This window comes from Ailuropoda melanoleuca, chromosome 4 (genome assembly GCF_002007445.2).
Source record: "Ailuropoda melanoleuca isolate Jingjing chromosome 4, ASM200744v2, whole genome shotgun sequence".
Classification (NCBI taxonomy): Eukaryota; Metazoa; Chordata; class Mammalia; order Carnivora; family Ursidae; genus Ailuropoda; species Ailuropoda melanoleuca.
The window spans coordinates 29,430,248-29,442,847 of NC_048221.1; the positions used below are offsets into that span (position 1 = coordinate 29,430,248).

Here is a 12,600-nt window from a genome sequence, read left to right on the forward strand (position 1 = left end):
ATATATATGTGAAATGTGAGTATTTCAAATAGGTAGACTGAAGTGTTCCATATTTATTTGTAATCTGAAACTCTGTTTTAAACATTCATAAGCATATGAAAATCAGCTCATCATTTACCCTGGCAGCTGAAATCTTTAAGCCCAATAAAATGATATGAATTATGNCAATCACTTCTGCTGTTGGAGTTTGTGTGATTTGATGCAGCCGGGAGAAAACAAGGTGATAACACGTGGCAGGGCAGAACTGGGATTTCAAATGCCAAGATTCCTGCTTCCAATTCCTCTCTCCTAATAGCCTTCAGTTATTGATATTGCAACTCCGTTGTACTACTTGATACGTAAAGCAATGGTAGACAAGAGCTCTCTCTTTATTCCTTTTGTGTCTCTAGTAAATTCACAGAAGAAAAAAAAAAATCCCAAACAACAAAACCTTACCTTAATTAGATTGCATGATAGCCTATTTGCTAAATGACAAGATACAGGCCAAATTACATAGATTTACTTTAACTGGTGACGCATCTAGCAATTCCTTGGTGTACGTGTGTGTAAACGTATGTGTATTTCGTTTATTTTGTTCATGACTTGAAAAGTGGCTTGGTGTCAAGGAGAGCTCACACAATGGGCTCACTGTATTTTTCAGACTTGTTCTTTTAGATACTGAGTACTCATTTCAGTACAGACATAATTATCATTATGACCATTAGTATTCTAAAGAGGTTTTCAAGTCCATCACAGGAACCTTCTCCTTAGCTTCTCTCAGAGCCATTTGCCATTAAGGCTTATTTCTGAGTCTATCTTATTGATCATCTATTACAGGTAAGGTATTGTAAGAAAACCAGCCTGATATACAGATTTTTCCAAGTACAAGTAAGTCATCTACATATAAATGAACACATTCCAAGGGAAACAAACTGAGGGCTTCAGAGCGGGGGTGGGGGATTGGGATAGGCCGGTGATGGGTATTAAGGACGGCACATACTGCATGGTGCACTGCATGTTATACGCAAATAACGAATCATGGAACATTGCATCAAAAACTGGGGATGTACTGTATGGTGACTAATATAACAAAATAAAAATTATTTAAAAAAAAAGTGCATCTAAACTAAAAAAGGGCACCCAACTGATGGCCTTTGTTACCTGTTTCTTTTTCACCCTGGCTCCACTGAAGACAACAATAAATTATAAAGATAAGAATAACAATTCTTAAATTTGTGCCAAGTGCTTTGCATATATTATTAAATTTGAATCCTCATCAACAAGTCTATAATATAAGTATCATTAGCCTCATTCTACAGTGAAGAAACATGGGTTTAGAAAGATTTAGTAATTCATCCGATGTAACAAGGTCAATGGCACAATCCAAACTAGGGATTGTCTCACCCCAAAGCCTTTGCTTTTATGTTTATGTTGAACCTTTATTTTCCATATTATCACCAAAATGTTTTTAACCAGATTCCAGCTATGAAAGGCCCCCTAGAATAGCTGCTTCACCCCAAATTCTCTGAACCACAAGCTATGGGGTAGGGCAAAAGATTTAAGTCCTTAGAAAGGGGCCCACGGAACTTTGGTACTCCAGAGTTTAAGCACTGGTGTCTCAGAAGTTTCCAAACAGCATGATGACTGGCATTATGATAGGAAGAGCATCTGCATTCCCCAGAGGCCCCACATTCATCTGCATCCCTGCAGTGAGGTGAGCTCTGTATCACAGCACAGGAGACTTTGCTGTAAAACAGAGAAGATGCGGAGAAAGAAGATCTTGGCAGCACTCTAGCCTCTCTTGAAGAGAGACTCTGCTCCAGAAAGAAGCTGGAAGAATGGGCTTGTAGAGACCCAGGCTTAGGGGGCTGAGTGATTTGGCATGGTGTGACTCTCGGTGAGGACTTGGGAAGGACTGCTGCCCTTTTGCATTCCTCTTGCCTTCAGGAACTAGTTCTTGTATCCTCAAATTGATGGCAGCCTACGCTGAGGGTCTGCCCTCTGGCTCTGGAAAGAGGTTTGAATACAGTGCCCTTCCTCCTTAGGCAGGTTTGGCTCTTTGCTTTCCATGTGTTTGGAGTCATATAGCCTGGACTTAAGGAGTTGTAGGATTTTAGGGCAGGCTTCCTAATTTCTCTGAGCTTCTTCGTTACGTGTAATAAGGACATAGAGGGGATCTATTTCTTACAGTACCAGGTAGGATTCAGAGAGACTATAGTCCATTTTTGGCCATTATTTCTTGGCCATTATTTCTTGAGAGGTTACAATATGTCATGCATTGAACTCAGCCGCTAACATGGATCATATTTTTCAACACCAAGCCTATAAGGCAGGTTGTATTATTGTCTCCATTTCAAATTTGAAGAAAACGGAAACTCAGAGAATCTACTTGCCCAAGGTCACCCAGACCGTGAGTGGTGGAGCTGGGATTTAAACCTGAGGTTTTCTGACGCAACCGTATGATCAATCATATGCTATTAGCTAGCTCGTTGCCTGGCACCTAGCAGATTTCAATGCATGGTAGGGCAATTGTTATTGATGATTTCCATGAAGAGGGATGATGATAATTATCATCAGTGGCTCTTCTGGGATTTTGTAAGCAACTTGAAGGTCGGGGCCACCCCTGGTTTATCTTTGCAGACTTACTTATACAGCACTTAGCTGCATATGGGTCAAATGATGCCTGCTGCGCTGAGTGTCTGTAATGAGGTGGAACACCTGTGTTAGTGCTTACGTGTGACGGCACATTCATCACCATTTAAATAGGGGCAGAGATTTAACCCATGACATAACTGTGTTTACAGAAAATAAATGAGCCTTATTGGGTCGTTTTGCTGAATAGTCAATGCTAATTAAAAAATACCTTCATTTTGTGGCATAATATCTTTCCAAAAGGCAGAATGAGTTAAAAGTACAGGTTTTGTGTTTGGCTCCTGGCTCAGCTATTTATTATCTGTGCAACTATGACCAAGTTACTTAACCTCTCTGAATCTCAATATTTCCATCAGTAAAATTTAGGGAATAACAATATTACCTGTCTCAGGTATCAGTAGGGCATTAAACAAGATACTGATTGTGAAATACTTAGCACAGCACCTGGCCCATAGAAGGTGTTGCATCGATGTAAATTACTATTTTAGACCCAGGCTGTTCTTTTTTTCCCCATCTCTCTCCTTCCTCCAAACAAGAATGAAGCTATGATAATAATAGCCAACATGACAGGCAGTGTTAAATATTTTGTATTTGTTAATTAACTTAATTTCACACAAATGTGGAAACTGAGGCACAAGAGTTAAGTTAACCTGTCTAAGCTCATGCAGGCTCCCGATCCTGTGCTCTTATCAAAATGCCATATTGTTTCTATGCATTGACGAATCTAGACCAAGCCTCTCTTATTTTCTTATTAGTGAGGATAAATCGAGTTTCTGGGCTGCATGCCATTACATTATTACATATAAGAAACAATATGTAATTCCTTCCTACATTCTCCCTGATCACTAGGTAACAAGTATAGCGGTTTTCCACACTTGGGGATAAATGTATTGCTGTGGATTTCCACTAAACAATGATGAGTGATCAGTTAGGATCTCAAGATTACTCCAGCATTAGGTACTAGTGATAGGTAAGTTCAGGCAAGGTATTTGAGGAGCTGAACCAGAAAGTAAATGAACTTTGTGTCACCTAGATCTTAAAGGGCTAGGGGAAATACATCTTTGTTTTATACCTACCCTATATTGGACTACCTATGAAATCAGAGCTTTCATGAATTTCTCAGATTAGGATGGAGCATCACTGTGTAACTGTCAAACTTCAGCCACTACTCAATCATCTAGTTCTGAACTCCTACCAACTCTAGAAACTTCACCACCCCTGTGTTACTTGAAATCCCTGAAAACTATGCCGTAAGGCCTGTCATCACGGCTCTTCTCTGGGTCAGCGGGATGAACAACCTATAGGCTTGCTAGGGGCACAGTGGTCTTGGATGCCACTCACCAGAACACAGTGAAGCTGGAAGGCTTGGTAACCTGTGTAAGATGGGGTGGCAAATTTATGACAGAGTTGGGTATAGCACTAGGAGCTCCGTCTCTGAAGCTTGGTCTGTAGCACCCCATTCCTTTCCACCATCTACCCTACTGCTTCTTGTTTTCTCAGCCAGCCTATTTTCACTCCCCAACTCACAAGTAAACACAAACTGGTTTTCAATAAAAGCTGTGGCTTCTGGACCAAGCTTTCTGGGCTGGGAGGCCGGACAGCCTCTGAGCGCCCCAAACTGTAATTATAATTTTGCTTCTTCCCAACCCACACATCTTCTGGGAGCCTAGCAAAATTGAATTTCTGGGTCAGTGTTGGCCTTTACCATTTACGATTTAATTAACTCTGAAAGAAGCTAAGCCTCTTTCTCAGAAAGGAAAAACATGAGAAATGGTAGCCAAGCTCCCACTCAGTACAACATAAATGTCTCCTGGACTGTGACCTTGACCATGGAGTTTCAAGAAAGGTAAATATGAAAGGAGGTGATTCTCAGGAGGCCTCACTCCTTTGCCAATGAGGTGGCCTTTGCAGTTCTGAAAGCTATAGTGACTCCTAAAGAATTTATCACTCTGTGCCTGGGACAGTTGGATTTTTCCCACCAGCTTTTCTCTGTGGCTCTATGTCAAGGATCAGGTCTATATTATTCCCCTCACTCTCCTGCCTGGGAAATAGTATGTGCTCCATATTTGTTGACCAATATACCTTTCGTTCCAAATTAACTCTGGTCCTTAAAGATGCTTTAGGTTTCAAGATGGAAATCCAATCATATCCTTCCTGGCTTAAAAACCCTCTGACAGCTTTCCATGGTCTTGGAATAAAGTTCAAATCCTTCATGTGGCCTAGGAAGCCCTGAGTTGTCTGGCGCTGCGTTAGTTTTTAGTCTCTTCCTGTAGCATGCTCCTTATCATTGAACTAATCTCTACTCACACTGCTCTCCTTTCTGATCCTAGAATACACGGAGCTCCTTCCTGTTGGAAAGACTTTGCACTTGTTATTTCCTGCACCTGGCATCTTTTCCTTGGTATTTTTTTCTATTTTTTAATTGAAGTATAATTAAGATACATCATTATATTAGTTTCAGGTGCACAACATAATAATTCAACAATTCTATACATTACCCAGTGCTCATACTCTTGATTCCCTTTAACTGTTTCACCCATCTTCCCTTCAGAAACCACCAGTTTGTTCTCTGTATTCAAGAGTCTGGTTTTTTTTTTTTTTTTTTGTCTTTTTTTCCTTTGTTCATTTCACATATGAGTGAAATCATATAGTATTTGTCTTTCTCTGGCGGACTTATTTCACTTAACTTTATACCTTCTAGGTCCATCCATGTTGCCTTGCAAATGACAAGATCTCATTCTTTCTTATGGTTGAGTAATATTCACGCACACACACACACACACACACACACCCCACATCTTCTTTATCCTTTCATCTATGAATGGACACTTGGGTCACTTCCATATCTTGGCTATTGTAAATAATGGCTACAGTAAACATAGGGGTACATATATCTTTTTGAATTAGTGTTTTCATTTTCTTTGGATAAATACCCAGTAGTGGAATTACTGGGTCATACGTTCCTTCTCAACCTTCAGGTATCAACTGGCACATTACCTCCTCTGAGCAGGGTTTCTTGGCCACTGGAGTACTCTACCTCCCTATCACTTTTCACTGCAGCAACCTCTTCATTTCTTCTAGAATTACAATCTGCTATTATCTTACATATTTATTTGTTCATTTGTTTATTGCGTAAGTCCTTTAGTAGAATTTACATTCTATGAGGCCAAAGCTTGATGTATGTCATTCATGGCTGTAGCCCCAGCACAACGTGGATGCAAGGAAAGCATCCCATGTACACTTGCTGAGAGAATGCAAGTGCCTAGCCCTTCTATCATTCTCTTGCATCTAAATTTCAAAGAAGCCATTCAGAGAAGATCTCCTGTTTCCATTTAAATCATTCCAAGTCCCAGTACACTGAAAACATTTTTGGTTACACTAACACAGTAAGTACCATTAAGGTGATACATGAGGCAAGGAATTGGCCGGCACAACTTCCTTTTCTGACTTTGTAACTGACTTACTGTGGGGGCGATTTAATGTGACTCCATTTGTATGAGTAATTTGGGTGTAATAAGCCTGGCCCATTTTGAGTTGCCATTAGGACAAATAATATATTTCACAGAAGAAAAATGTTACAGAAAATCAGTGCATTTTGTTTTTTTTGTTTTTTTTGTTTTTTTTTTTTTGCTTTAATGTGGTCTCATTAGATAAGGTGCCATTGAAAAATGCTAAGGCTATGACAAGATTTAGCAGTTAGGGCATCTTATTTTCTTTTTCCCTTGGAAAGTGACAGGAAACAGTCTGGTTGTGTTTCCTAATTCCTGACAATAATGAAATCCATACGTCACAAAGCCCGTGGTTTGTCAGGGAATAATAAACTGGTTAAATAATCAAATGTCAAGTAGCATCCTTGGTTTCCATTCAGAAGAATATAATTTCGGATAATTTAGCACAATATTGGACTGCTAACTAAAACTGCCTTTCTTTTTAGGCCAATTACTTAAATTTCTCTGGCATTTAACCTTCAGGGCTTGCTTTCTTTAGAAGGTAACTTACATGGTACAAATCCACCAAGAAAGTCACTTTGGAGTCTATCTTCCACTCAGGGAATGTGTTCCGTTTCCTTACATCAATTTTCCCAAATTAAAGTAATTTGCATACCGTCTTCCCCATCTTTGCTATTCCTACATACCAACACAGGATACTTCTGTGATTATTATTATTTTTTTATCATATCCAGGTACCACCTGGGCTATTATTTACTTAATATATTTTACTTAAATTAATTCACTTTTAAATGTTAATATATTTCTTTATAAACGAACATTTATGTCACTGAAGCAGCACCACCAGTCATGAATGGAAGGTAACACAAATTAGAAACTGTTATTGCTTTACCTGTTCATTTGTTCATGCGTTTACTGACTGCGCCCTTTACTAGAACGTACACTCTACAAGGCCAAAGTTGGATCTATGTCAAGGCTGTAGCCCTAGCCCCAGGTGGACACAAGGAAAGCAACCCATGTACACTTGTTGAGGGCATGCAGGTTGCCTACCCTTCCCGTCTTTCCCTTACATCTTCATTTCAAAGGGGACATTCAGAAAAGGTATTCTCTTTCCATTTAAAACACTCCAAGGCCCAATACACAGAAAACATTTTTGGATAAGTGAGATCTGAGCCTTGCTATGAAATTCTAATTGGAGGCTCTTGTCTGCAGAAGACGCAGAGCCTGAGGCCTCTGGAGGTGTTAAAGATCCACTAGAACCAAATAAAAACTTTCTCCTGGACCTGATCAGAAGAACTGATAAACAAACGGAAAAGCAGTTAGTCCTTATCGCATGATTTGATTTTACTCAAAGCCATGTCTTGATAAAACCGTAACGGAATCTGTTATCAGCAGAGCTAAGAGGACTGTCTTTTGAAAAACACCTGGCATGGGAAGAAAAGCCTTCTGCTCTGTTTCATGGGAGGTGGACAAATACATCTGAGTTCTTGAATCCACAAAGTATTTCTCTTCTCCATTCTCATGCCTTCCTGAGATTGCCTGCCTAAAGACACAATTTCAATTACTTCTGCCTCAGAACCTCCACTGCTTTCCCACAGAAACAGAAACAATGTTTTACAAATGGAGGCAATACTCTTTGAAATAAATATATCGCTTGAAAACTTGCGATAACATATTTTCCTGGCTTTCCACGTTAAAACCCAGGAGAGGAGGACAACTGAATTGAGAGGATATATAGTCTGCTTGGAAATATCCCACATGTAGCACCCAGATTGATAAAATGAAGGATGAACAGAGGACACACACATACACACGCACACACACACACCATTTTTTCCAATCAGAAAGTATATTTAACTCACAAACATAGCATTCTTATATTACGCGCCTGATGCAAAATGATCATGCTGGGCAGGGCCCTGGTTGTAAGTGAAGAGACAGCACTGGCTAAGGAGGTGAAGGAGAGCTTGGAACCTCCATTACTAGGTTTGGACAATATAGACTAGCATTTCCAATGCATGCTAATAGGTAATAGTTGAAATAAGTTTGGGAAACTCATGAATAAACAAAGCTAAACAGGTTTATTCACTGTTGGAAATCTTCAAAGGTTTTTAAATGCTCATGATGAATACTGGAAAACTCAGAAAGAGATGTAATGTCTTGCATTTCCCAAACTTAATCATGATACCACTCTCCCTGTTCTTGTTTTTATTGGAGTCATCTCTATAACTGAGTTCCAAAAAACCACACCCTTGGACAAAGTGGGTCATGCTATGTACTTCTGGATTTCTGACTGTATTTGGTAAAACAAAACAAAACAAACCCCGAAAAGTCAAATTCCTTCTAGACACATGATGGGATAAGATGTGGGTTTCCAGTTACCGGGGAAAATACTTAGTAGCAGCAACAAGAGAATTAATGAGTAACAGATAAAACTGGCTTGAATTGATTTTTGGTTTTAGGATGTTTACATAAAGTATGGGCACCAGCGGGCTGTAAGAATGGTCAGAAACAAGATTCAGAAGATGAGTAGGGCAGGAAAAGGGCTAAACTTGTCAGATGATGAAGTAGAGCTATTAGGATAGATGAAAGATAACCCTCAAAAGGACACTTTTTGGGGTAATCAAAATCAAGCAGCAGACATGATAGCTGGGGATTGGTAATGGAAAAAATTATATGTTGAGTAGAGAAGAAAAGGGGAAGAAATATAAGCTTCAAAGAAAAAAAAATGATAGGATTCTGAGTAAGTCCAAACTGGGGAGAGAGGAAGATAATGTACCAGCTCCAATAGCCTCATTCATCCAACCAGATAAAGCCAGAGACAGAGACAAACTTCCAGAACTGAACGATGACAAGGAAAGAGGTAAAGACGAGAATTGGGAAAAGATTTGTGGATTTAGAAGGAGGATGAATAGGGATTTAAAGAGAATTGATACAGAAAGGATAAAAGAGACAGCAAGAAACACAGCATTGGTAGATTTCAAACTCTGGATTTATCTCTTTGGGATACTAAGAAATGGCAAGTACAGGACACTTAAACCTTTTCTTCTCCCATGGCAGACATATCAAGTTTATCACACACTATTTTCCCCTGAATATAGATTCGCCCTCAGAACCCTTCTTAACACAGCACTCAAGGTAGCCATTACTGACTGATTTGACTTGACCCTAGACATGAAACTTGCATTCTTAATGTATTGAAAAACAAACAAGCAAACAAGCAAATCCTCTGTGAGGTTTTAGTAATATCTGCCCACCGATGGAAGAGAAATGAAATTATTACACTCTTGGCTAGAAAAGCAAAATGTTTCACTGTGAGATGTTTATTAATATGTACATAATAATGCACATATGTGGATATGAGTAAATATATATGTGAAATGTGAGTATTTCAAATAGGTAGACTGAAGTGTTCCATATTTATTTGTAATCTGAAACTCTGTTTTAAACATTCATAAGCATATGAAAATCAGCTCATCATTTACCCTGGCAGCTGAAATCTTTAAGCCCAATAAAATGATATGAATTATGTTTTAAGTTAAAATAGCTCATATGAAACAACAGCCTGTTAGAATAATCAGAGCTTTCTCCTTCCTTCTCTATCTTACGACACCATATTGGGCCCAACATCCAAAAAGTTGGCAGAAACACCAAATAAGTTTTTCTTCCTCCACACATGACACATTTTTAAAAGTATGTATAAATACAGCATAACATAATAGCATTGATAATGATCACACCATGGTGGCAGGTGCGGGAAAAATTAGGATTTTTATCAAAGGCAGGCAGTAAAGAAGAAACTGCATTCATTTTCAGTTTAAAACTAAGTTAAAAAAAGGGAGGAAGGGTAGTGTGTGACAAGTTGTATTGGTTTCCATTTCTTCTTGCTTACATTCATTAATTTTGTCCAGCTTCTGAGCATCTGAGGTCTTTGCCTATTCATGCAAAGCACCACTTGAAGGCATACAATGCCCTCAGATTTTTCTCTAGTCCGGGAAACGTTCAGTGCTTTCTTTGAACTATTTTGTTTGAACATGCTGGTAAGTTATTCATATTCTGCTAAACAGTTCATAATGCTCTGGGGAAGGAGAGGCAGTACATTGCTATCAGGGGTTACCATTTTTATGACTTTTATGAATTAACAACAATAAAAAAAGAATGCTCATTAGTGTAGGCTGGCTTAATTGAGATAGAAAAGGAAGGGAAAGAGGCAGTGGATAGGGAGGAAGAAAGGAGTGACCTCTTCAGAATCGTTGAGGCCTGAGAGTCTACTAACCCAAATGAACTGATCATCATCATTTTATGAACCACTGTCATAGAATCCTAGCTGGTCTCCTGCATCAACTCTGGCTTACTCCACTGCAGCCACAGCGATCTTTTTAAAATACATATCTAATCACCTATCCCTGTGCTTTCCTCTCCATGGTCTAGCAAGGTCCTTCATTGTGTGGTCCCTTCCTACCTCACTGGCAGCTTCTGGCATAACTTGTTCTCTGAACTCTAGCCCACTGACCTTTTTTCTATTCTGCTTTCCCACAGGGTCTTTGCTGACCACAGGGTCTTTACACAAGCTGACTTTGCCTGGAATAATCTTTCTACTCCCACCCCATCTCACTTGACTTTTATAATACTAGCCCAAATGTCTTATAACTCCTAAAGAAGGCCTACTCTGACTCTGTCCCCACAAAGTGATTTAGGACCCCTGCTACCTCCTCTCAAAGCACGCTTTCCTTTTCAGCATTTATAACTATTTGTAATTATATATTTATGTGACTATATTTCTGATCCTTCTACTCAATGGTGAGCCCTGTAAGGCTACAGCAGTAACTACCTTCCTCTCCACTGGGCAACACTACCTTGTACAAACACAGTGAGTATTTGACAAATATGTGTTGACCAAATGCATTAATGTATTATATTTAATTTAACACACTACTTTACTGACATAGTCATAACGGTGGCACATAGAGAAAGATTTTGAAAAAAACTGCTTATACCATGAACCAAATATCATTTAGTAAATCTAATAAAACAAATTTGTATCAAACTCTCCTATACATTGTATCAAAGGATTGAAGCGGAGGTGAACACATAAAGCCTCCAGAAAGGAGACTGTTTCTTTACTTTCCTTCTGTTCTCTGCTCTAAAAGAACTGGTATCTTTATGGCTGCCGAATAAGAATATAATCAAGTCATCTTGTTTGGAAAATAAACAAGGTACATGACTTCTAGAACCTTCTGGGGAAAACAGACCTTTAACTTGGAGTGAGACAAATGGTGCGAATGAGAACAGCTTTCTGGAAGATGAACTGCGGAGGAGCAGAACTTACGTTGGTTTAGAAGCCTCGGCCTGGTCAGTCTGTAGTTTCTCTCCTCCTTCCACCTCCATTGTGCAATATACAATGCGATTTGGAGCCAAGGATTTGAGGCCTTGGACTTCCATGATCACCACCTGGAAAAAGAATTACACATGGTGGAGGTTATTGCCAAAGTCCATAGACAGCATCACCCAGAAGAAAATTAAGAAGTTACCAAAAACCCCAAGAGGTATCTGGTAGCTTCTATCAGTTTTCTATCAGTCAGGCTGGTACCAGTCTAGCCTGAAGATACAATTCTTCATACTGTAACTTATTGCCTCCCAGATGGAAAGAAAACCCTCACTTTTTCAGATGCTCACAGGGGCCAGACAGGTAATGTGAAATGGGCTGCTCTTTTCCTGGGCTGAATGCATAGGATCATTTTTCATTTCTACAAAGAAATAGGCTCTCTCTTATTTTCTTTAAAAATATTCTAGCTTTTAATTCAGAACTTGGCAGAGACAAAAGCTCAGAAATTCACTTTTCTCTTTACAATGAGATAAGTGATAACACAAATGCTAAGATAAAGGGCAAATACCATTCAGCATTAGAGGTGGAGACGCAGCAGGGAGTAGTGGGGCCTGGGGCAAAACAAGAGAGCATACGCTCCATGTAAACAGATCTGTCAGTACCCAGTTGCAGCCCATCTTGGTCTTGTTTTTCCTTAGTCTGGAGTTGCTAGATACTGTGATTTTTCCTATCAGAAAATGGAAATCTGAATCCGAATCAAAGTCAGAAATCTAATTTTGAAATTCTGACAATAATCCAAGAAGGGAGGAATAAAATACACAAACTCTGGGCAGGCCAACATTATTGAATCAAAACAAAAACATGTCTGCAGCTGCATACTCTCTGTTCTAGACTAAGGAAAAAAGCTGGTGTTTTGCTGGACCAAGATATATCATTTACAATTCCTGGCACTTCCCATGACTACCCTTAACTCCAATCAATCACCTGCTATTCTCATGTTCAGTGGTATGTCCTGTCATTTATCAGAGGAGAGAAGACAGGAGGGGAGGATAGGGCAAATATACTGATTTGAAAATCTGAAACAAATGACCTGCATCAGGGATCTATAGTAAGCAAGAGATATAAAAATAGCACTCAATTGTACTCCAAAAGAGGTAATGGAAGGACACGCGGAGAAAGATATGGTTGTGCAAA

At 39.3% G+C, this 12,600-nt stretch overlaps 1 protein-coding gene across 1 annotated transcript in view; it reads right to left on the reverse strand.

The window, feature by feature from the left end:
* CADPS (calcium dependent secretion activator) overlaps nucleotides 1-12,600 on the reverse strand; it is a 499,023-nt gene that overhangs the window by 223,895 nt on the left and 262,528 nt on the right. Inside the window, 1 exon segment of the mRNA XM_034658585.1 lies at nucleotides 11,410-11,531. Coding sequence (XP_034514476.1) covers nucleotides 11,410-11,531 — 122 coding nt within the window.